General features: G+C 36.3%; 1 protein-coding gene across 2 annotated transcripts in view; it reads right to left on the bottom strand.

Moving 5' to 3' along the window:
• Positions 1–1,765: 1,765 nt before the first annotated feature.
• The window catches only part of tgfbr3 (transforming growth factor, beta receptor III), a 189,439-nt gene continuing 163,547 nt past the window's right edge, over positions 1,766–27,657 (bottom strand). For both annotated transcript variants that reach the window (XM_051707490.1, XM_051707491.1), the window contains exons 13-16: positions 20,921–21,217; positions 19,016–19,172; positions 11,566–11,673; positions 1,766–6,226 (exon numbers count right to left, since the gene is read on the bottom strand). In XM_051707490.1, coding sequence (XP_051563450.1) covers positions 6,108–6,226; positions 11,566–11,673; positions 19,016–19,172; positions 20,921–21,217 — 681 coding nt within the window. In that variant the 3' untranslated portion in view covers positions 1,766–6,107. The remainder of the gene's footprint in view (positions 6,227–11,565; positions 11,674–19,015; positions 19,173–20,920; positions 21,218–27,657) is intronic.

Consider the following 27,657-nt stretch of genomic DNA (forward strand, 5'->3'; position numbering starts at 1 on the left):
TGATGGAGGGAACAAAACGTTGTGTCCCTCTTGCCACAACACTGAACTACCCGCTGAAATGGCTGAGACCTTGTCTCCGCTCCTCAGCACAAAACCTGAATGAGTGGTTGCATACCAGCTCCTTTTATACCCGTATGTCCGGGGGAGTGGCATGCAAATTCCACTCGCCAATTCCCATTGGCCTTTTTTCAAAAAGCAGAGGTGTTTGGGGCTCCCAAGAGTGACCCCTAGTGTCACTACATCGACACAACATCTCATTCCCTCCATCAGGGAACGGAGGTTACGAAAATAACCAGGATGATTTCAGCAGCAAAAGGTTTGGCCTACAGTTGCCGAGTAACAAAACATGTGTAACAAATTGTTTTCATTTAAACCATTTTATCAAGATATCATGTCATACCATAATTTATATATTTTAGGCGTCAGTTTCTTGCTTTTGGGACTGAAATATCCTGGGTTGAGATCCTGGACAAGCCCCTTCATTATGTATTTATATATATTTTTTTAATTTTCCACTTTATATACAGTGCCTCACATGATTTCTTTCAAGTCTTTCAAAGGTGATGATCAACAATGGGCCCCAACTTAAGTCAAACCTTTTCTTCAGAAACATCAACTAAGCTCTAAATAAACTCTGATGACTTGCATTGAGTCATTGTTGTTTAAGACACAAAACCTGTTCCATATCAGTTTCAGTTTATTTATTTATTTTTCTGGCAATTGCAGCTTTAAGCTTTTGTGATTTGGTCATCTTCATATCAGTTTCAAACAGGAAAAAAAATATTTCTGGAAAGGTGGATAAACAGTTTGACAAACTACATTACAAGTAACATTACTCTGGAAAATAACTTTTATGGAAATTTCAAATAAATCTGTTGTAGGGGACCTCAAGCAGACCAAAAGTCTGGGTTCTTGCTGAGATGATGTCATATGTCCATTGGCCAATTCACACTCTGATCATGGGGGCAGTTTAAAAATGATGTCACTGCAATCACTTTCCAGTTCTCTCTCTCTCTCTCTCTCTCTGTTTTTTTATTTTATTTTTATTTTATTTTTATTTCCATTTGGATTTATTTCCATTCATTACACTTGTTTTGTAGTTATACTGGACTCTGTGGCAGTCCAATCAAATAAGGGGCAAAGATTAATACCGTCTAAGAGCTTACAGTCATAATGTGTGTACAGTATGTCCATTCACATATGCTCATCATCATGGATGCTATATTGTCACATGGTCCACATTATGTAATGAACTTATTGCTGAAGAGTTTGATGACAACACAGTCCTAACATAGGACAACAATATTTTAAATAGAAACTCTGCATTTATATAGCAGTATACAGTATGTATTGGTAACACTTAACAATAAGGTTCCATTTATTAACATTAGTTAACATGAAGTAACAATGAACAATACTTTTTCAGCATTTACTACTCTTGGTTAATGTTAGTTACAGCATATACTAATACATTTTTTAAATCAAAAGTTGTATTAAGTAATGTTATTTAATGAACTATGAACTGTCGTGAACTAACATTGAACAATTGTATTTTCATTAACTAACGTAAACTAAGATTAATAAATGCTGTAAAAAATATACTGTTCATTGTTTATTCATGATACCTAATGCATAAACTAATGTTAAAGAATGGTACCTTATGGTAAAGAGTTACCGTATACATATAACAGTTGAATCACTTCATCGTTAGATGATACGTGGGGCCCTGTGCATAATTTTAAATTACCACACAAAAAAATTCCCAAAAGATTACAAGAATTTATTTGGTATATACAAAGCATGCATATAGCATGCATATTTACAGTATGTTGTATTTACAAATAACAAAAGATTTCATATACCATTGAAAAAACCCTCAGAAATAGTGTTTAGTTTCAGAGCTAGACAGCCTGAAATTCTGAATAAGTCTAATTCTGATTGGTTCACATTTACATCTTTCAGTTTTCCTCTTCTGTCAGAGAGAGGAGTGAACTGTCAAATCTAGCAGAAAACATTTTATGTGATACATTTGATGTAACATCAAGTTATATGTACAGTAAAAGTAAAATATTCTTGATGACATGACAATGAAGCTTTATGCAAACACAGACACACACAAATGAGGTAGATAACATGATCTGAAAGATATGTAAATCATCAGAGATAATTGAAAGATAACAAACATCCACAAACAGAAAGACAAAACTGCACCATCAATTTCACCATTTAACATACAGGAAAACTACTGTGTGTCAACCATAGCAGTATAAACGCAAGTTTGGAGTTTAAGTATGAATGCAAGCAAGAGTTTAGTTTATCACCAGATAGAGTGTTTCATGGAATGAGAGAAAGGCCTTTCAACTTATCTATTCTAGATTAAAAAACAAAAACAATAATGCCTTTGTTACCTCTACAAACCATTTAATGACTATTGATTATCACATATCAGAGTTTCAAACTCTCCGTTATACATGGCAGCATTGTTTTAAACATTCCCAGGTGAAACAATAACCGTTTTACAAGACTATGCATATACTCATTAATTTAAACCCACAAACATGGACATACACACACAGAGTTTACAGTATACCATTCACACAGACACGTCAACAATGAAGAGCTTAAGAGAGATAAAACATTTGCATCATCAAAATATATTTTGCATTTCAAATAATATAGTGTTCTCATATAAAAGATAGTTGTAAAAAATATATAATATCTGTAATAAAATATCTTATTTTCTATGATTTTGTAAGATAATATCACTTCAACTATGGACTATGCTTAGATTTAGAGAAAACACGTAAAATTTATAGAAATATGCCCACAAAAATTCACAGTATGCAGACAGAATTATAGGGTGGCTCTATGTATATATCTCTGGAAAAATATAACTTTATACACAATGTATAAATTCTTACTCTCTTTCCTCTTACAGGAGACACTTATACAAGTTTACATTAAACACTGAAATTAAGATTTGAAATAAAGTACATTCTATAGGTACAATCTGCAGCAAACAAACACAACAAGCCATATTAAAAATAACAAAGCACAGATTTGGTTGATTTTCACATCAGAGGATATACACAATACACTCTGCCTAAAGCAAAGCAAAAACCACCAGTTCCCTTCTTGCCTCATTTTTATCTCTGAAAGAAACAATGCATATACACAAAGTCAAGGCACTTTAAATGTTATGACATTCATGTACATTTTTGATGGTGGGGTTATTCTGCTTAGCATTCATACATTTACTAGCACTTTTAAAGTGTATGCCTAAACATGTTTCATACAAAATTCCAAAATGTTAACCACATACACAGTAGAAATTTTTGAAGAAATGTTGATTTTCTAGACATATTTACAAGGGGGGTTACTGTAACACTAAAAGACACGGAAATAAATGCCCATTCTTTGGCTTTAGATCATATACATATTTGTTGAATTGGCCCATAGATTCAGACTGTTAGCATTTTGAACAAATAATCATTTTAATTCCATAATTTCACACTGACGATGGATAATGTCCAAATATAATGCTGAAAAATCACAAATTTTATACTTATGTTAACAATAATGCCCAGCATGTAAAAGTCACATTCAATAAAATCTATAAATGGCCATTTTTGATTAATAAAATGCTTCTCATTACAACTATCTGAAACTGTAAGGTTATTGAAACTCTAATAGTGGCTTATGATTTCTGGGTCCAAACTGAGGTGTAAAAGTGTTAACATTATATTCTGAAATAACTAACTACAACTAGAATTTTATTTTCTTGTAAATTTATTTATCTTTTCTGGTACATGTACATCAGCCAATTAATCTGCATGTGTAAATCCATGCATATTAAATGTATAACTTTAACATTATCTTATAAATGTGTATAAACTTTTGATAAATATTTGATATTAGTTAAATCTTTTGTATGATGGTATTTCTACTTTAAATTAGGGCTGAAACAATTAGTCAACGTAATCGACAACGTCAACAATAATAAATTGTCTACAAAAATTTTAGTTGTCGAATAGTCATCTGATCTGTAACATGAGATCAGATATAAAACTAATGATGGCGCACAAGAGCAGCACTGCAGCTCGCGCCTGACTGAGGAGAGGAAGAAGACACAGACAATCCAGATGCACTCCAAACTTTCCAAACAGCTTCAGGTGATGTAGATCACAGAGTATGAGGGAATTATACAAAAATACAAAATAACTAAATACAGAAGCACTCCCATTGTGAAATACTGCGGAGCCGGGGCTGCCGTTCCACTGAAGCAAAACTTGCATGTCAGAGCATCTTTAAAGGAAACACCTTAAAGTTCAAATAATAAGGAAGCAGGTCATGTAAATAACTCCAAACTCCAAAACTGGCATATGTCTGTACGGTCAGCGCCACTTCTATGAGTCGCGTGAAGTAACCCGATCTAAGGAGGAGATTGAAACTGTATCCGGCTGATGTACACAACATGAATCATAATACATATGTGTTGCAGTGTGTATCTTATCATGAAGAAAATTGACGATATGCAGCTCTATTAAGAAGAGAGAGTTTGTTTTTTGAGAGTTAAAGGTGGATCGATGTGAACAAAAAGGTGAGAGGGTGGTCTTCGCCCATTATCTACACAGCAACTAAATACTTTTTTGGTTTGTTGTTGTTTTGGCTTGTTTTCCAATATACATATCTAAAATTCCTTTAAAATAAAGTACATTTACTTTAGCAGCTATACTGCAGAAGACAAATTTGTTGTCTGAGAATGTTGAATATAATATTAAATATTTTAATATTTTAAAATATCTAAAAATCCTTAAAACAAGATACATTTACCTGAAGCAACATATTATATATTTAGACTTGCTTTCAGAGAATAGATCTTGAATAGAAGTATATTTTGACTTTACTGCACTCGCAGATGAATAAACAAGTGAAAAAATACACTTATATACAAAATTCACTTATATTCAAGATACATCCTCTGAAAGCAAGTCTAAATATATGATATGTTGTTTCTCAGGTAAATGTATCTTGTTTAAAGGATTTTTAGATATTTTTAAATGGAAACAAGACAAAACACTTGATTACAATATGATTTTTGTGAAGTGAAACTGATTTGTAGTGAACTGTTTTACTGAATTAAACTTAATAAAAAGTCTTTTTTTTCCCCTTTAATTCAGTCATTTAGAGGTATTTTTAAAAGATGATTCTGTCTTCTTTATTATTAGTAAGCATGTATATTACATCCTTTTAAGTCAAGGTACAAGCTGAATAGTCGGTTAAGAGCAAATGATTAATCGTTGCAATAATCGCCCGAATAGTCGAATAATCATTCTAATAATCGTTAGATTAGTCGATTATCAAAATAATCGTTAGTTGCAGCCCTAATTTAAATCTCTATATAATTTATACAATATTCACAGAAATATACATTATTTTACAATGTCTAAAACTGTCTTAGTTCAAATGCCTCTTATAAGTTTTGACACCAATCACTGTCAGTCAGAGATTTATAGTATACAGAATAATATACTGTATACTATAATATAGCAAAAAAAAAAAAAGTATCATTGATTAACAATTGGAACTGTCCTGTGATGAAATGTAATTATGCCTATTTTTTAAACTGGTGTCTCATATCTCATGTAGCTCTGATATGTGGATGCTTGAGTTGGTAAGGCACTGATCTTTGTTTATGTGCAGAAATAGATCCTGGCAAAACCACACTGAGTACCGAACAGAACTGTTGTTCCTCTAGATGGCCTCTAGGCCTTAATGACTTAAGTAAACATCCTTTGTCATTTACATACTGATCTCAGCCATATGAGGTCAAAACAACACTCTCTTGTGGGGGTTAAGAAAAAAAGCAGCATTTGAAAACTGACAGGGTATTTCTATTTTGTAACTTCCCTAAGCCCAAACTGAAGCTTTAGGTTGTGTTTTTCAAAATTGTGCAATAATTCTATTGAATGTCAAATAAAGAAACTAATAATGGCCTGGTGTTTTCTCGGTGCCATGGTATGCTACTAAATTGCACAAATGTACAAATATAAATCACAACAGAAGCAGCAGATGTCTCTTAGCTGTGTCCAGCTGGGCTCTGGACTCTATGCATTACTGCTGCTTGAACATGGTGTGCTCTGTGTGCTGCCGATGCTCTGAGCCGCACTGCTGTTCTCAGACACCGACTGGGACTTTGGCACCTGCTGCTTCGCTGCTGTGTCACCTGAAAAGGGAGATTCATGGAGAGGAAGGTAAGGCTTTTAGCATGTCTGGAGGAATACATGGTGTTCATTACATCTACAAAATTCACAATGATTTATGCCAAGTGTGATTGTCTACGATGGCAGAAGCTGTCAGCCCTGAGGATAAAAGCAACAAAAAGCCTCCTTGGTCTTAGTCTCTAAACAGGTCACAGCTTAATATGCAGAGTCAAAAGAAAGTAAGTAATTTGTAGTTTGGTTTCACCTATTATCTAAAAAACTCAGTCTGTATAAACTTTACCATTGTTTAGATTGTGTGTTGTCCAATCACTGTGATTGTGTTTAGAACATTGTTCTTTTGTGTTTATGTACACTGGCGGCCAAACATTTGGAATAATGTAAAAATGTTGCTGTTTCGGAAGGAAATTGGTACTTTAATTCACCAAAATGGCATTCAACTGATCACAAAGTATAGTCAGGACATTACTGAAGTAAAAAACAGCACCATCACTATTTGAAAAAAGTCATTTTTGATTAAATCTAGACAGGCCCCATTTCCAGCAGCCATCATTCCAACACCTTATCCTTGAGTAATCATGCTAAATTGCTAATTTGGTACTAGAAAATCACTTGCCATTATATCAAGCACAGTTGAAAGCTATTTGGTTTGTTAAATGAAGTTTAACATTGTCTTTGTGTTTGTTTTTGAGTTGCCTCAGTATGCAATAGTCTGGCATGTCTTAAGGTCAATATTAGCTCAAAAATGGCAAAAAAGAAACAACTTTTTCTAGAAACTCGTCAGTCAATCATTGTTTGAGGAATGAAGGCTATACAATGCTTGAAATTGCCAAAAAAACTGAAGATTTCATACAAAGGTGTACACTACAGTCTTCAAAGACAAAGGACAACTGGCTCTAACAAGGACAGAACGAGATGTGTAAGGCCCAGATACAACTAAACAAAGAGGTAAGTACATCAGAGTCTCTAGTTTGAGAAGTAGATGCCTCACATGACCAGCTCAACACCAGTTTCATGTACAACAGTAAAGAGAAGACTCAAGGGTGCAGGCCTTATGGGAAAAATTGCAAAGAAAAAGCCACTTTTGAAACAGCAAAAAAAAAAAAAAAAAAAAAAAGGTTAGAGTGGGCAAAGGAACACAGACATTGGACAACAGATAATTGGAAAAGAGTGTTATGGATCTTAACCCCATTGAGCTTTTGTGGGATCAGCTAGACTGTAAGGTGCGTGAGAAGTGCATGTCAAGACAGCCACATCATGGCATGTGCTACAGGAAGTGTAGGGTGAAATGTCACCTGAGTATCTGGACAAACTGACAGCTAGAATGCCAAGGATCTGCAAAGCTATCATTGCTGCACGTGGAGGATTTTTTGATGAGAACTCTTTGAAGTAGTTTAAGAAGTTCTGAGCATTTTTTTCAAATTGTAATATTAATTTTTCATGGTATTAATGTCCTGACTATACACTGTGATCAGTTGAATGCCACTTTGGTGAATAAAAGTACCAATTTCTTTCCATAAGAGCAAAATCTGTACATTATTCCAAAATTTTGGCCGCCAGTGTATGTGCGTGCTTCGCTCCTTGTAGTTTGCCTGATTCCCTGTTTCAGGCCCCTCTGCAGCAAATGTGTGCCAGAGATGTGGTGCCAAGAGCTCCAGCTAAAAACAGCCCGTTTCCTCATCCAGCGTTGTGTACTGAACTCTCAGTCTCTTATCTACCTCCGTACACCTCTCCTAAACAACAAATCATCCAGCACATGTGCACGGCTCACACATTAACAACATATGTTGATGATATATTTGATGAAACATTCAGAGCATTTTGGAAGATTACTTATTTGTATGTGTGTGCTTAAATGACAGAGAGTGTGTTTGATGGCAGTTTGTTGAACTCATTTCAGTATGTACTCCCACTCTGGGTCTGGGGGCAATGTCCTTAAGTGTGATCTATCACAGGGAGGGTGACAGGATTATAGGAGCTCTTTCCTAAAAGACCCCAACCCCCACATTCCACACACAGCTTTTCCTAAAAAAGAAGAATCTATAATATATGGAATGATTATGTACTCGCCATCATACACCCTTTATAAGCCTTTTTCATTACCTAATTTAATTTGAAACTAAGAATGAGCATTCAGGGTGCACTGAGTGTTTCTAAACTGGGTATGTTTTGTTTTAGCTGTTTTCTGATACTATTCTTTACAAAGCTATATTTTACTCTACTACACATTATTGTACTGTTTTGCTCTGTTCTGTACTATACAATACTACAGTACACTACACTACGCTATACACTGGGTTCATTTTGCCCCCCCCCCCCAAAACAAAACAAAACAGTTTTCAAAGGGTGCTTTTTTCAAACTGAGCTAAAAATGCCCCAAAAGTGCTGATTGTGGAGTTCAAACATGCTGTTTTGCAAAGATTATTGGAGATTTGGGCTTCTTTAAATTTCTATCAGGATAAGTGAATCAGGACAAATTATGATATTTCACAGATTACCGTCATTGTTACGCATCTGCTCTATTAACACCAAATTGCCCCGCAGCTGCTGTTGGTAGATTTTAATTTTCATGAAGGAAAACGAAGTAGTATTCCATAAAAGTAGTTCATACATCAAGAAGGAAGTGTGGAAACAAATACTGGAACTGTGGATCTTATAACACCATGGAAGATCTAACGGGATGAACGGGACCTCATATCCACCGTCACAGTGTGTTCTGGCTGTTTGTGAATGAATCTGTGAATAAAACTACTTGTACTAGTACTACTACTAAAAAATGTCTTGAAAAGATGTTTAATCAGGCTCTCTGTTAAACAAGTATCTCCATTGGCCTTGAGAAGTGTCCATCAAAACCGCGTATGTCCCGCCCTTATGTTTTGAAGAGCGTCATCTAATTTAAATCAGCTGTCCAGCTGTCACTTGAAGCTAGAGTCGGTTTGCTATTTGTAACACCACCACCAAGGTAAAGTATCTCCTCTTGTTCTTTGAAAACAGTGTTAAAATATGTACAACTATGAAAGGAGTCCAAAAGCATAGATTTGTGTAAATAACACAAAAGCCATTCATGCACGCACTGTGTCAGGTGGCTTTAAAAAGTAGACTATACCAGCCATATACGGTTGCCAGATTTCCATCTTTGTGAAACCATGAGTAAAAGCTAATTCTGACAGGCAATTTATGTGTTGGGCCCGGAAATCTCATTTCAAAACTGAACTGTCCACTCAACAACCGGACTAGAAACCCTAGTCATAAAACTGATTTCGATCTAAAACAGTAAGTGAAAGCTCAGATTATATACAAAAATTAATTCTATAGCAACCGACAACCTGCCAATGAGTTCTGGGAACATGAACAGTCATACTCGAGTCTGTAACTGAACATGTGCCATTGGAACCCATGATAAGAAAACCGTGTTTGTCACCGTTCGCTAACAACAAATACATGTAAGTCCAATTAAAATATCGAACAGTTCACTAACAGATGTCTTATGTTAGAATTTTATTTGTGGTGCTAAAGGTGACTAATTATGTTATTTCCTATTCATTTTGTAAGATTGTGTATTAGAAAAATAGCTTTTCCATGCTCTTGAAAAAAGAATTTTTTGGAGATACGTGCCTTTCATTAGACAGCGATGATATATTTCTTTACTATAAACTATACTACACTATACTATATTTTACTATATTTTATTATATTACTATACAGTATATTATTGTAATTTTATGCTTTGTTCTGTACTATACTCTACTATGCTACAGTATAGTATACTATACTACACTACACTATATGAATCAAAATACCCACCACTACAAGTGGAGTGATACAAATAAGGAAGTGTCCCAGTGCTGTTTTACTAAATATCAGCACTGTTCAAACAAAAGCTTGGCAAATCACATTTGAGGACCGGAACACTACACTGTACTATACTATACTACTGTATACAAATGTAACAGAGAGGATTTTGGCTTAGGAGGAAGAGCACCACTGTTTTAACATTTGTCATCTTTTAAAGTTTTTCAAAAATGCTCTCAGTTGATATTTTAGGCTGTTCGAAAACTGAAAAGCACAGGGTTAACTTCAATATGCAAAAATGGGCTATTTCAGTAATATGATTTAATATTATCCTTTACTGTGGTTTAATAGGCCCTTTGGATTGTATGAACTAATCAGTGTCATAATGAGAAACACGTGGCTAGATCAGAGCTTAATACACTGCAGAACTACAGATTTCATCATTTGAACACACTTCACACCTGTTTCCGTGTAAACAAGAAAAGTTATGTTTTTGACATAAAAAATACCATTGGGAGGCAGTCAGATTAAAGATTCTTCTCTGATCTGTCAGGCAAGCTAGTTACTCAAAAAAAGTGACCCTGATCTGAGGTGCCAGCATACACAGGCAGACAATAATAAACTCTGTCTCTGGGGTTAACTGATCTAAGCTCTTTAGTCCCACTAAACAACGAGCAGGAACACAGCTGAATAATGCTATCCAAACGGAATACCTCAGGTAATATTAATAAAAATTACACTGATTTAATATGTGTTTGAAAAAACCTGAAATAAAAATAAATCACTAATAAAAGCTAAACTCCTTTTATGTCACAGCATGGACATAGCCAAGATAAACATGTCCAAAAACCCAAGAACAGCTCACATCCAGAAACTGAAATTTTTGATCCTCAGTCAACACACTGTTACTGATCTGCCTACACAACTAAAGAATCCGGAACAGGATTCGGAACAGGACTCCCTTTAAAAGTGTGCCATAAAATGGGAGCAGGTCAACGGCACTGAGGGCAAAATACCAGGGGCGGGACCAGCGAGACTGCAGTGGAATGGAAACGGGGACTAAGACACAGCATGTGCTTCCTCTGAAGGGTCAACAGAGGTTGTCGTCCTGGCAACAACAGGGCGATATAAGGAGGGGTGACTGGGTGAATCTTGGCACTCAGCAAGATGACTGTATAATGTATTTTCCTGTAAGGCCTGGCGAGACCCCCACAGCGGACAGGGGGAATTCCAGTGCCTTTTGGGCTATTGTACCCAAAACACAGTTGACCATTCAGCAGCGGAAAAGACAGATGCGCTTCTGCTGACGAACGGGATATATTTACAACCTGAGAGTCAATATGTTATTGTTAACACCCTGTTACTGGCAAGTCCTTCTGATGATCAAAAATGAGCATGCATGCTTTCTTATTTTGACAATTTGGTAAATTACATGATGCATAACTCTCTCTGTACTAATTAGTGTGAGGTATGGAGTGAGAAGGTCAGATGAGTTCAAGGGTCTGTGGGTTTTCTGATGTGGATTTGCAGAGGCTTATGGATGTTTTCTCACCTGTATGTGAATAGATAAACCATAGAGCTCCAGTCAGCAGGGCTCCAATCACAAAGGCTGCAAAAGCAATGCCCACCACAGTCGGAGTGTCCAAGACATATATGATGCCTGAAAGAAAGAAGTCAATAAATACATTACATTATGTCATTCTTTTTACTCAGAATACTGTGCATGCATAAGTTCATGATGTTACGTGCTGTATGGTCCAAGTGTTTGGTGGTCATATGTAAGGGGTTGCACTAACTTCTCAAATAGTCAGTTAGCTAGTCGTCATGTTGGATCTGTGTTAACAAGTCGTGAATCAAATGACTTAAAGGAACAACTCACCCAGAAATGAAAATGTAATCATATTTTAATCCAGTTTGTAGACAATGCCTCACTTTAACACTTGATAAAGCACCCAAAAGTGTTATAAAAGTAGTCCATGCATCATATTCCAAAACTTCTGAAGGCATATGATCACTTTATATCTATATATCAGACACTACTGCTTCATTTTCTGTTATAGCATAATTTTCTGTTAAGCTGCTTTGAAACTGTGTGTGTTGGGCAAAGCACTATACAAATAAAAATGACTTGACTTTGAATGATGAACATACCATATTTGAAGTTGTTTTTTTACTCTCATATCACACCAAATATTTGCTAAACTACGTAAACAGCACTGAATACAATATGGCAGCAATGACGATAACATAGAAACTCATTGTTTCTTGTGGCGAGCATAACATCACAATGGCATGTCACAACCTCATCGGTTCGACAATAATTTAATGTTAATAAGTTGCCACTTTATTAGATTTAGAGCTGTTTAAAAAGAAAGTCATACGGGTTTGGAATGACATGAGGGTCGTTTCATTTTTTGGGAGAACTATTCCTTTAATGCAGCAAAGACTGATGCTGCATGCCATATGGTGAGTTATTTATAATGCATAATGTAAACATTGACATAACATTGGTCATGACATGCCTTTTTTTTATTTTAATATGTTTCTAGAGGTTCACTTATAATATTAGTAAAACATTTTGCCATATATTTGCAAAACATGAATTTTCCACCCTAATTCTGACCCTATGTCAGAAACGTTCGGTTTTGGTGCTGGTTCTCCTTTAACCTTGTGCGACACTGTGTCCACATGCGTGGACGTTGTATTTTGGCTTCGTTATAAGCAACACATAATTTAAATTAATAAAAACTGACTGAATACTGTCATTTAAGAGTTAAACTTCTGCCGTACCGAGTCATGTGACACAAAAGCATGCCGTTGATATCCGTGAAGTGCTTCTACAGACGCAGCGTCAATAAAAGTGCCCCTGGTAAGAAATCTCTTTACGTTTTTTCATTGACACCTGTTTGGTTGTAAAGAGTAGAGTCTCTTGTTTCATCTGATATGCCGCGTCAGTGTGCTGATAAACATGATGTCCACGTTTGTGGAAATTGCCACCGCATTTCTTCAAAAGTAGAAAAAACATGCAAGTTATTTTTAAAAACGTTCAACTCTAACACACATGTGGGTAATTTTGCTTCATTTTAATATAAATTGTGTTATATTTTATTTTGTTATCACTATGCAGTATGATTCTATTCATTAACATTAGTAAATGCATTCCTATATATTTACTGTGCATGTTCACATTGAGAATAAATGTGCTCATCCAAAAGCTGAAAAATGTTGCTTTCAGAGGCTTTGTATGGAGTTAGGATGAAAATAAGGTGCATTTCGAACTGTTCTGAGACCAGTGCAGACAGAGAGCACACTGGAGGTTAAGTCATTCACTAAATTGGGAGCAAGGGAGCATCCAATAGCTCTCAATCCAAACTTCCTATAAAAAGTTCAGTTTCAGGCTACAGATGATGTTTGGACCACTCAACATGTTTGACAGACATGGGACAATGGTAATCAGTATATACATAGATTCAGAATTGTATATATAATTTTAAATGGTTGGCAGTGATTGGATTATGCTGGCCATTACTTTGAATAAGAATTATTTATTCAGCTTTACAGAAAATCAGCTGTAATGTCTGTAACGTCTCAAAAACATGACTAACCAAAACTCCTGGAAAAATAATGAACAATTTGATGACAAAATCTGACTTTCTATAGCTTGGTGTCATTTAAAATTTCACAACGTAGTCTCACTGTCCACATATGTGGAAATCAATTTTTAGGAAAACTATTTGCTCTAGAAGTTATTATTATTATTATTATTATTTTGCTTGTTTATAAGGTGCTACTAGTTACAAATCATAAAGGGAATTGGAAAATGCACACAGCAGTCTCAGGAGACTCAGGGGGTCTCAGGAGGTTAAGACTTGACAGTAAACGGCCACTGTTATGATTGGCTCTCTGCTCTTGACTGACCTGCTCTTTTCTTGCCATCTCACTGCTCACCACTACTGGGCAGGCTATGGAAGTCATAAGGTAAAGTAGGTGCTGATGTGTTGCTGTGGAGGCGGTCAGATGCAAATGTCTACCACAATGTGACATCAACAAATGCTATTTTTGCCGTGAGGAGGAAGTTTTGAATTCTGAAACTTACAGTATGTTTTTATAGTACAATGACCTATTATATGTCAAAAGATAAAGGAAAATTTGATTCCTCATGTCATGACCCCTTTTAAGTAAAAAACAAAGTCATGTAATCCGTATAATGTATAAAGTAAGAGCATTTGTCCAATATAGCCTTTCTGGTGGCATCTAAGAGAAAGACAAGCCTCTGACCTTCTCCTTTGACCTGGGCCAAAAACTGAATGACTTTCAGAGCTCTAATTAGCTCTAATGATTACTGATCACACAGCACAATAGACCCTGTGTGGCAGTTGGTTTAATAGTCCGTCTGGTTCAGTGCCAAATCCGAGGCACAACAGAGGCTATTCTCAGAGGGAGCACCTTCAGATACTCACTCTCCTTGACAGACTGATAACAGACTAACACTGGAGTGCTCTGTAAAAACAAGAGCGAGCGCAATATGACATCTCCCATCTCACCCTTTTACCTTTACCCCAAATAACCACCAAAAATCTGTGCAGTCCAGCTCATAATGTGGAAAATATAAAGCTAGCCATTAACACTCTTGTCCACAATGTGTTCTTGAGGCCTGGGCAAATGGAAGAGAGAGAGAGTAAAGATATAGAACATTGACTTTGTAACTGATGCCAAGAGAACATAAATGCATACAGCTTTACACTAAAGCAAGGCAGATAATTATTAATAAAACAAAATCCCACAATGTATTTATGGCTTACAAGAGGAAAGGATACAGAAAAGAGAACAAAAGTGTGTATGTTTAGTAGATTCCTGGGAGAAGCTATGTCAGCTCAAAGCTCAGAGCCAGGCATGTGGTTTGCTCGGCTGTGCCATACTGTAGGTTTGGCACACACCTCTAAACTGCACTACTCCACCCACAACCCCTGTTAAAGTATCTCAGAGGGAAGCAAATGAATTAGCCCTAATGACTTGGACAACATTTCTATGGAGTCACCACCGCCCAGGATCTCCTCCCGGGTGTCAGAACATATTTCTGTTGTTCTGTACCTCACCCTTTTTAGGGATTGCTTGGTTTTGTTTGGAACGAAAACTGAATGAATAATGAATAATGCTCTTGTGTCTGTTTTCGAACTTGGAACAAACTTCAACACAATGATGTGTTTGCCTGCTTGGGCAGTATAGAGTGCAACAGTCAGATTCAAGAAGTAAATATCCTACTTTTCTCTCTCTATATATAAAAAGGGATAACATATAAACCTTTCAAGACAGATCTACCTTGGGCTCTGAGGTTGTTAGCTGATTGCAGGGCTGTATTCTTACTGTATGTACTCTAGATATCACAAGTCAGTGTCATTAAACTTCATTAAAAAAAATCATTTTTATTAGGCAAATTCTTTATGAAATACTACATTATCCTCATCGCTGAAGTGAAATGTCATCAAGCGGGAATCACAGTAATCTGACTCAACCACTCACTCCCTTAAAGCATTGTGAATTACATAAATAAATAAATTTATCTTAACTCATATATTTTTTATATATTTGATTCTTTTGTAATATACTTCTGATATATTGTATTTTATACATATAGACAAGGAAAGTGAATAGTTGTATATTTTATTGTTTTGCTGATTAGCTTTCGTCATTTGCATTCAGATGCATTCAGAACTTTATGGTGAGAAAGAGATCAATATTTTAAGTTCTTTTTTCCCCCTATAAATTCTTCTCCCTGCCCAGTAGGTGGCGATATGCATAAAGAATGTGAATCGCCAAAAACAAAAGAAGAAGAATGTTGAAGTGAGGAGATTTATAGTAAAAAATAACTTAAATATTGATCTGTTTCTCACCCACACCTATCATATCACTTCTGAAGATATGGATTTAATCACTGGAGGCATATGTATTATTTTTTGCTGCCTTTATAAGCTTTTTGAACCTTCAAAGTTCTGGCCACCATTCCCTTGCATTGTATGGACCAACAGAGCAGAGATATTTTTCTAAAAATCTTTGTGTTCAACAGATGAAAGAAGGACATACACATCTGGGATGGCATGAGGGTGAGTAAATTATGAGATATTTATTTATAATTTTTTAGGGGGTGAACTATCCCTTTAAGAGGTATCTTAAATAGATGGGTTTTGTAACAAAGTAGGCTAGAATTTAAAGGAATTATTGTCAATATACATGTGGTGAAGACAAAATCCTATGTGAGATTTCTTGCTGTCTGCAGCCTACATAGGCAGCTGCCTTCTAGGGCAGTATCCTAACTAAAATGAAACCTCATAAGCATCTGATTTGTAATGTTCTTCATTGGAAGCAACTCTGTGCATCATAAAAATAGAGGTCATCATGTGAAGCACAAGGAGACTCACATTTGATTCTAATAGAGTTTAATGTTAGCATGTTGCTAAGCTAATGGTGTGATCCTCTAATAAGCATAACAGTGATATGCATGGTACACACAAATATTAGCATAACAGTCTATTTTAAATTAGCTACCTTTGAATTTGGCCAAAACGAGGGCAGCATAATGAAAAAGCCTTTGTGTTATGGGTGCACCTATGGTCTAGATAGGCAGCCCACTACATTTAGGTACAGAACTTGAGTACCGATATGCCATGGATTCCACTAACTGCATCCCAACTGAAGTCCAACCAACACTCACCAACCTTCACTTGATTACCAGTAGGCCTACAATGAATTTCAATGAACAAGTAAAAAAAACTGAATTTGAACCTCTGCTTTAGACTGTGTATAAAGGCTGGAATTTATTGATGTTTTCTGATCATAAATCCGCGTTTGAATGGCAATGTTTTGTTCTACTGTGTTTTTCTAAAAGCTTGGTACTCCCACAAACTTCCCTCTTTGATTTGTAGATCAAGCAAAAAATGTTGGGAAACTGTCCAGAGCGGCACTTTTAGCCCTTTTGAGAGGGGCTACTTTTTTGTCATCTCTGCATAAGAGTTGTCTTTGTGTACAAAGTGAAGCGCAACGCCTGTTTTCATTACTTTTATATACTTTTACATATCTGTGTTAACCTAATCCACACCAGGGAAAATAAGCCTGGCATTGGCAGAAAACACAAGCCTATTTATTAAAAGTTAGCCCACATTGGATTCACACTGGATTCACATAAAATCTGGATTTGATCTGGATTCAGTCTCCATATTAACCAGGTATGTGTCATCTACTTGCTGAGGAATTGAAGTGTAATCTTTGACTTTGTTTCCATTCAGAAATCACCAAAGCTATATACAATTTGACGGGGGCAAATAAAAGCCCAGCTAAACAACTGTGACTAATAGATACATACTTCATTTGCTACAAGCAGCACAGCTACATTGCATTATTAAACTGGAACAATTTTCATTAGTGCTGTGAGTCAATAAAGTTGACTCACTCCAACCGCACTACGTGCAATAGTGCCAAAAGGATGCAAAGAAGAGAACAAATTAGATACAGTCAAATTAAGTCATTTTTCGTGAAATCTGACTTTTAGACACCACCCTGCTATCTTCCTATATATTACACCCTCAATCTACTGTATATATACTGTGGTTATATAGTGCATAAGGGTCCTTTTCTTTATCACTGCCAAGTCTTTCCCTTGTTCTCCTCTCTCCTTTTTTTTCCTGCTCCCTTAATCTCTCCCTCTCACTATACGGGAAGAGGAGGCCTTAGAGAATGTTTAAGTGAAAACAAATGCTATCCAGCACTGGAAAGCTGGTCTTTTTCCACTGCACTGATGCATCTATGGGCCCCTTGTCCCACATTTCTAATGAACCACACACACTGTCAAACCAAACCATGCTGAATAGACAGTAATAACACACACAAATGCGCAAATACACACATATGCCATTCTACCACATATTAAGAAACTCCAGATGGAGTAATGCACCACAGTGCAAGACAGGACAGGAACTGTGTGGCCGGGGATCAACTCTGAGTGACTGCTGCACACACAAGCATATACACACATATACAACCGCAGACACACCCAATCTCTCATAATGTGCACCACTCACAGCAAAATGCCCTCTAGAAATCTGAGCCTTAATATACAGTGGCCCTTAAAAGTATTAAGACACTTTTGGACACTTAAAGGTGCTATATGTAAGATTGACAACAAGCATTTGAAGTGGGCACTGCAGTCCAAATTCAAAATATTGGAGAGTTGTCTGCCCCGCCCCAGACTCTAAGCTCATGCACGTTGCCAGAATGTTGACAAGCAAATTAGCCAACTCAGCATCCGTTGGGCTTTAAACTGTCTCCATCTTCCAAAGGCATCTCCAATATTTATCCTTGTTTTACTACGCCTCTGGTCATGGTGGTTTTTAGACAGATGGCAAGGCTTTTTAGGTGTGGTGGAATCTGTTATCTCTGATCCAGTTCGTTTGCTGGCTTCCATGGCTGAAGCACGCAGTGTTGTTTGCCTGCAAACTTGTTTAAATCTGGCAACCCGGTGGTGTCGAAATACTATTGGTGAGTGGGCAGTGGGTGGGATCACACAGGCCAAAACATAAACAGAAATTCCGGCCCGGAATGGAAACTTCAAAGTAGAATACACTGGATGTAGCATTGTTATCGGAGAAGCCAGTATTTCTTAGCATGTTTCCTAATTCTCTAATGACATATTATGGTCATTTTATGATTTAGTACATTCAAAATATTACATATAGCACCTTTAAGTCACATTTAAAAATTATGAATTTCATTATGATGGATAACGAAATATTAAACAAGTGGTGAAACCTAGCAAATATTTTTTTTAAATGCTTTGCAAACTTCAGTTTTGAAATGTTCTGCTTGAAAACTGTGCTTTTGCTATCTTTATTTAAAATAAATTCCACTTGGTTTGATTTTTAGTTATAAAATGCAAAGACAACCATAAATTTAAGTGTCCAAATATTTTTGGGCCCATGTATATCTGTATAGTATTGGTGTGTGATCTTTACCTGGACGCCCTGGATTAGTCTCCTCAGGAACCTTAACTGTGACAGGTGTGTTGTCAGAGATCACCACCATTGGCTTGCTGAAGGTCTTGGTGTTCATCATCATATGTAGGATGTTTTCCAAACTGAGGGAAGTGCAGGCTTCATCTGGTAACATACACTACAAAGAGAGAGACAACTTAGAACAAAATCAATGTGTAATATTTGCCATACGGGCACTACAATCCTCAAAGAACTGCAACTTTACTCATGAGTTAGCTCAGATGGAATTTGCTAACTTTTTAATATTTTCTATTCGGATATTGGGGGAAAATCTGTGGAATTCCGTGGAATGGACTTAAACATGTTAAAAATGTGTTAAATGAAACTGAGAGTACTACTGTATTTTCTTATTAGTAGCTAAATTTGCCTAGGTTAAATTGGACGTCCAAATTCTGTGGAAATCTGTGTGGGCAAAAGAGCTTATAGTAAGATTAACAGAATATGCCTACAATTGTGAGATGCCTGGTATTGATGTCCATTGTGGTTTGACAAAAAGACAACAGATATTCTACATGCATAAATGGGCTGTTAATAGCTTACTGTTCATTCCTTTCACTTTGTGTTTCATAAGTATAAATTAGTGCACACTACAAGCTATTGAAACCATCCCGTTTGTCGCAGTCATTGCGCCTGAGCCGAACTAAGCACACTCTTTGAAGTCAAAGCACATATAATTTCATACACAGTTTACTCTGTTTGACGTGTCACGTCTCTGATCCTCATCCAGATTTTGACTGCATTGTAAACACTCCTGACCGAACACCAAGTGACTTTCAAGGTTATGTTAGGTGAGACATAAACACAACCTGAACGTGCAATATCATGATTAGAGAGGTGGAAAATGCAGAGGATTAAACATGATTATGCCAAGAAGGGAGGGAGGAAGGAAAAATTGACGAAGGACAGTGAAGGATTGAGATTTGTTTTTCTCTGTGGATGGTAACTGAAGTAACATCACCAAGATTTATCTATCCTTCGCTCACAGAGAGTGGATTGATGCTAGCAGTCGCCACAGAGCGACCAGTGCCAAGGCTATGAATCAAAAAGAAACCCTGTAGGATGGAGCTAAGTCAAACAGACTATATAAATGAATTAAAATGTGTGTTCATGTTATCTATACAATAAAACAACTACTTTGAACTTAGATATGTGTAGGGGTCAAAAAGTTATCTGCATTCCTAAGCTCTGACTTAAGATATCTGATAAACGTGTGCAGCCTAAAATCTAATAAACATTCACATTACAGCTGATTTTGATTATGTAAGTGATGCCGAGATTGATTTTGAACCTGACTGTGTGAAAGCTAATACAACTTTCATTAATCAGAGTTCAAATTCAGACAGTTTTGGGAATGGGAACTGATTCATTGCAGGGTGATGTACAGTATAAAAACCTTTTTAAATAATACAAAGATAATAAGAAAGAAATGAGTGTATAATGATGGCTAGGGTAAAGAAAATGGTATGTTAGATCAGTGGATCTCAACTGGTTTTGCCTTTGGACCCAGATTTTACACCAAACATTAAGGCCCGACCCAACACAGTACCAAAATTGCTTATTCTACAACAGTAAACAAAAATATGCCTAATAAAACAGGCATCAGCCTAATTTAGCTAGCCTCTACCAAATGACAGATGAATTTGGCCCAAAATACCGTACAGTGGAATTGGATGCACAACCTTTCACGTCAACAACATAAAAACATTTTCTCATCTCTTTTAAAAGTTGGTAAGCCTGATTATTTTGTAATCCCAAATATACATGATTATATGGTTAATTGCATTTAATAATTTGTATTTAGCATTGACCCTATCGGAACAGACTGTGAACCAGTTGTGGACCAATGTGTTAGATTACAGTTTGTACCTCTGGCAGGTTTATCTGCTTGTCATTTCTTCTAGAGCAGAGGGACATCTCACAGTGCAGGAAGAGCAATGACACGTTGAACTTTGACCTGTAGGTGAAACTGAAGCGTTTTCGGTCTGTCTGAGCATGAAGGATGGGGAAGTCATCTCGGTGAGGGTAATATAGCACAGAGTCATCCTTGGGACAGATGTTCTCGATGACGACATATTCTGACGGCATGAGAGGATTGGAGTCTGGAGAGATGAAGCAGGTCTGAATCATGAAGCCAAGGTTGGGGTCTGCTTTAGTAGCTGATATCTGTAGAGATAAAAACAAATTTCCCTGTTAACCCTTTCAGACACGTCAGAATATTTTTTAAACATGCAATTTTATTGGCCTAAATGAATAACAAACCATCAAAGTAAAATCCATGTTGGGATTATGCAGGCTAGGGAACGAAAGCCAAATTTGAGGTGTTTTATCCAAGTGACGCATTAAGTGGCTCTAATGGTTCAATGTTTGGTTGGTGCAAAGCATTACATTGCACATAGTTAATTTTGTGCATCGATTAGCATGAAAAGTCTTTCAAACCTCTGTGCCATACAGAATGGTTTAATAATATGTATCACCACATGTAAAACCTTTTATACTATGAAGATCCCTAATTTTCACCAAACATAAAATACTTACCACCATTTTTATGTGATTTGATATTTCCTTTATATCCACAGTGAGCATGTTTGCATGCACACCACTACTCAAACCAAAAATCATCTTATTCGAAAAATCTGCTAACGCAAGAAAATCGCGTTTACATGACATCTGAAATCATTGCATTATTCCCTGGCAAGGCAAGAGTACAAGACTTGCACATTCTGTATTGGATAAACCAGTAAGAACAGCGGTAAAGGTGTTTACATGCAATGTGAAATCGGGGTAATGGGCAAAACTCTATGTGTCAGTCGGTCTATGCTTAAACCGTTTTTTTACCATATCCCAATAAAGGAACACCATTTAAGATGTTTAAATTATCTTAAGCATAATTGGTGCAAGAACGTGCATGTAAATGCGCTTATTGGTTACTGTATATAACCACCACATTTTACCTACAGTGGCAAGAAAAAGTATGTGAACCCTCTGGAATTAGCTGGTTTTCTGCATTAATTGGTAATAAAATGTGATCTCATCTTCATCAGTCACAAGTATAGACAAACACAATGTGCTTAATCTTTCATGTATTTATGGACCACATCCCATTAAACATTCATAGTGCTGTGGAAAAAGTAAGTGAACCCTTGGATTTAATAACCGGCCAATCCTCCTTTGGCAGCAATAACCTCAACCAAGTGTTTCCGGTAGCTGTGGATTAGTCCTGCACAACGTTCAGAAGGAATTTTGGACCATTCTTCCTTACAGAACTGCTTCAGCTCAGCCATATTCTAAGGATATCTGGTGTGAACAGCTCTGAGGTATTCCACAGCATCTCTATTGGGTTAAGGTCTGGGCTCTAAATGGGACACTCCAAAAGCATTTTCATTTTGTATTTTTTTGAAGCCATTCTGTAGTGGATTTACTTTGATGTTTAGGGTCATTGTCCTGCTGCATCATTCAACTTCTGCTGAGCTTCAGCTGGAGCAAAGCCACCCTGACATTATCCCGTATGATACAGTGTTTCCCATTAATTACCTAGACTGTGGCGGCCCGCCACAGTTTCATAATGAACCGAAAATATTTTTACACTTCTCATAATAACATAAAAGATATCTAACGTTGTGTTTTGTGCCATTGCTTTGGCAAAGCATCTCTCACTCCCAGTTAGTCAGCCCTCCCCACTCCCCCCTGCTGTACGCGCACATGCTGTCACACACACGCACTCCCAAGGCACCAAGGCATTTTAAGGACACAACATCGTTTGAGTTAAGTAACATTAACTAACGTAACAGTATCCACTGCAGTTATCCACTAGTCCAGACACAATTTTATCATTACCAATGTATGACAGCAAACAGATAACGTTACTGTAGAAGTTATCATTGATAATTAACGTTAATCTAACGTTAGCTAACTTTAACATTATTACCAACGGCTCTGACAACGTAACTATTTTTAGCATCTTTGATGGCTCAAATGTATGCTCTAGTCGATTTTGTGTTTTGACCATTTGTGAACTGCGTTAAACTCCCTCTTGTTTACCATGCTTTGTGGGTGTGAATTTTTTGGCCGTGTCATCACCATTCATATCAATACAACCCAGGACCCAAATTAACACTTGTCCAGAACAAATGGATTTTTGAAGGGGCAAGTGAAAGAGAATTTTACTTGCCCGACCGGACAAGCAGACTGATTAAAACACCAATAACAAAAAAATAACCGGCTATATTTGTGATTGCCTAGGCCTGTGTTACTTATCAGACATTTCATATTCTTATTCTGCAGTTGAATGTAATCCAGAGCATGTAATTTTATAATTCGCTAGTGATCTACTAACAGCCGCACTGTTTTGATTGACAGGCAGCGTATGTGTGTGCTGAACATGCACGTGTGTGTGCGTGTGAAAATGCTCATGCTAATGCGCACATGAATAGTCAAATACATTCTGCCAAAATGCCCATCTTGCTGAGGTATTCATGTAAACACAATAAGTGATGTCTAAAGTGAACGTAACAGTGAAGAAAAATGATTTGTATAAAATGTCGGACTTGTAAGTATAAATGTAAGCTAATAAACCTGCTGCTGTCTAAAGTAGTGTGTCATTACAATAATCAAACAACCATAACAAGAAAACACGCACTGCTCTAGACTGAGTAACTTTAGTAGCTTTAAAAAGTTATTTAAAAGTATTAATGTATTATAATCATACAGTGAAGACCAGTAGTAGTTTTATTTTGCATTTCATTATGAATGTTTCCTTGAATACTTGATAGCCTACTGCTGTTAAAAAACATTTAGTTTTTTAAAGCTGTTAAAAAAGAATTTTTTCTTCTATTGTTTTTAATCTATTTCTATTCATTGCTGTTTTTATTGTTATTTTAATACTGTTTACTAGTCTTGAATAATTACTTAAGAATTTGAAACAATTCTCCCATAATTAACATATTAGTGTTATTATTTGTTGTGGTTTTGAAGCTGGTATTGAGAATCGTCAAATTTCACCACAGACTCCTGATATTCTTGTATTGTAATAATATATAGTCTTTATTGTATATGGTAGATCTTGCTGCAATAACATGATGAAAAAGTAGATCTCATTCCATAAAACTATGAGCATCCCTGTAAATGGTGGCGATGGAGGCTTTCCTTTATTTGACTACCATACGTGACATAAAATAATTATCATATGACAACAGCCTCCTCCCCTACCCAGTGCAGTTTACATTTCTGGCACAGAGAACTGAGTTGACTACATAGGCAGAGTTGGGAGGGTTACTTCGAAATGTATTCCACTACAGAATACAGAATACATGCTGTAAAATATCATTTGTAACATATTCCGTTAGATTACTCAAGGTCAGTAACGTATTCTAAATACTTTGGATTACTTCTTCAGCACTGGTAGATATTTTCACTTGTTTTGACTATAAAAACTCTGCCAGTACAGTAAGACAAAATACATATGTTAAAAATACATTCTCTGAAAAACCTAAATATCTTATGCATTGATGTTTCTAAAACAATATCTAAAGATTTTTAGAAATTTTTACAGGAAAACAATACATAAATTATTATCAAGAATATGATTTTTGCCCTAATATCAAAGGTCTTGCTAGAAAAAAAGAAATTATGATCCAACATGAATTTTCTTGATAAAAAAATATGATCGTGCCTGGTGTAAAATGGTTAGAAATAGCATTTTAGCTTAGCATAAAGCTGACAATTTACACAAGGTTTATTTATATTTCTACTGCTCCAAACTTCAAACTTACTTCTCTGTCTGCTCGTATGAATGTAACACATCATAAGAAAGTGTTTCACCGCTGTTCAAACGCACTTTGGATCGCATAATTTATATGTATAAATGTTTTCCATCTGAAAGGACTAAATATTAAATGAAACAAATGACAGTAAAATGCAAAGTAATCTCTTCAGTAATCAAAATACTTTTTGAATGTAACTGTATTCTAATTACCAATGATTTAAATTGTAACTGTAGTGGAATACAGTTACTTGTATTTTGTATTTTAAATACGTAATCCCATTACATGTATTCCATTACTCCCCAACCCTGTGCATAGGTACACTATTAGGTTGGGCATCGGTCATCATTTTTGAAAAATATACAACATAAACTTTGACATGTTACTTGAGCATGTAACTTAAATGTCCTTTTTTCTCTCTGGACAAATAACTTTTTACTCTGTGAATGACCAATTTACTTGTCCAGAGGACAAGCACATGACAATGCTTAATGTTGAGCCCTGCAACCAATGTGTTTATGATTAAATTACTACTAGAGCACAAAATTGTTTACAAGAGCACAAATTTCTTCATAGATCTGGCCTCTTAATTTTGCTCTCAAAGTGCACCAGATTGATGCATTTAACTTCAAAATGTACAAAATATTCTTCCGGGGGAGTATGTCCCCGGACCCCCCAGAGGGTCTGAGGTCAACCCACCACAGTTTCACAAAATCTTGTGGGAAACATTGATGATATCTTGATAAACTTGATGATGACAAGCCATGGACAACATGCCTGTTTAATGTTTTTCGTATAGTAGTCTCATCAACAGAGGTGTTAACCAGTTCCAATGACTCCAAGTCTTAGGGTTCTTTTTTACCTCATTGAGCATTCTGCTGTGTGTCCTTTGAGTCATCTTGCCTGGATGACCACTTCTAGGGAGAGTAGTCATAGTACTAAATAATCTCCATTTATAGACAATTTGTCTAACTGTGGACAGATAATTATCTAAGCTCTTCGAGATAACTTTGAAACACTTTCCAGCTTTATGCGAAGCAACAATCCTTTATCACAGGTCTTCTGAGATCTCTTTTTTGCAAGGCATGTTCCACAGCAGATTGTTTGAGTGCTTTTTATAAGTCAAAGTAGCTCTAATCCACACCTACAGTCTCATTTCATTAACTGGATGCCAGGTTTGTCACCTCCTGACTCTAATTAGCTTTTGTTGACATCATTAGCCTAGGGGATCACATACTTTTTCCGAACTACACTGTGAATATTTGAATGATGTATTGAATATGTACAATAACAATACATTAATTTGTGTGTTATTGGTTAAAACATATTGTGTTTGTTCATTATTGTAACTTAGATGAAGTTCAAACCAGATTTTAAGACAAATTTATACATAAATGCAGGTAATTCCTTTTCTTACCACTGTATATTTTTATTCATCTACATTAACTTCAATAACACAAGAATGTTTGTAAAAGTTTACCTAATTCAGCTTGCAAGCAGTTTTTTTTTTTAGAAGCAACAATGTTAAATGTCACCACCTCCTACTCTCTATTTTTTCCCATCGCTGTGAATAACAATCACAAAATAGAATGATTCCTAATTTAAACTCTAACAAAAAAGAGAGCTGAGAAAAGAAAGGTGGTTTCTCACAGTGACCCTTGTAAGTGTTAATAAAGAAAAACTTTTTTCTGAGAGACCAAATATGCATTTGCTGTAAACAATAAAAAAATAGCGAGACTAAGAAAGATAAACTGCTTTCTTTATCTTGACTAATAGAACACTACTATTTTTAAATATGATGACAGGTGATTCATATAGTATTTGATGGATCACCAAAGTAATGTTTAGATGCTATATACAGGTGCATCTCAATAAATTAGAATGTCGTGGAAAAGTTCATTTATTTCAGTAATTCAACTCAAATTGTGAAACTCATGTATTAAATAAATTCAGTGCACACAGACTGAAGTAGTTTAAGTCTTTGGTTCTTTTAATTGTGATGATTTTGGCTCACATTTAACAAAAACCCACCAATTCACTATCTCAAAAAATTAGAATATGGTGACATGCCAATCAGCTAATCAACTCAAAACACCTGTAAAGTTTTCCTGAGCCTTCAAAATGGTCTCTCAGTTTGGTTCACTAGGCTACACAATCATGGGGAAGACTGCTGATCTGACAGTTGTCCAGAAGACAATCATTGACACCCTTCACAAGGAGGGTAAGCCACAAACATTCATTGCCAAAGAAGCTGGCTGTTCACAGAGTGCTGTATCCAAGCATGTTAACAGAAAGTTGAGTGGAAGGAAAAAGTGTGGAAGAAAAAGATGCACAACCAACCAAGAGAACCGCAGCCTTATGATCGTCAAGCAAAATCGATTCAAGAATTTGGGTGAACTTCACAAGGAATGGACTGAGGCTGGGGTCAAGGCATCAAGAGCCACCACACACAGACATGTCAAGGAATTTGGCTACAGTTGTCGTATTCCTCTTGTTAAGCCACTCCTGAACCACAGACAACGTCAGAGGCGTCTTACCTGAGCTAAGGAGAAGAAGAACTGGACTGTTGCCCAGTGGTCCAAAGTCCTCTTTTCAGATGAGAGCAAGTTTTGTATTTCATTTGGAAACCAAGGTCCTAGAGTCTGGAGGAAGGGTGGAGAAGCTCATAGCCCAAGTTGCTTGAAGTCCAGTGTTAAGTTTCCACAGTCTGTGTTGATTTGGGGTGCAATGTCATCTGCTGGTGTTGGTCTATTGTGTTTTTTGAAAACCAAAGTCACTGCACCCGTTTACCAAGAAATTTTGGAGCACTTCATGCTTCCTTCTGCTGACCAGCTTTTTAAAGAT

The sequence above is a fragment of the Myxocyprinus asiaticus genome, chromosome 9 (genome assembly GCF_019703515.2).
Source record: "Myxocyprinus asiaticus isolate MX2 ecotype Aquarium Trade chromosome 9, UBuf_Myxa_2, whole genome shotgun sequence".
Taxonomy (NCBI): Eukaryota; Metazoa; Chordata; class Actinopteri; order Cypriniformes; family Catostomidae; genus Myxocyprinus; species Myxocyprinus asiaticus.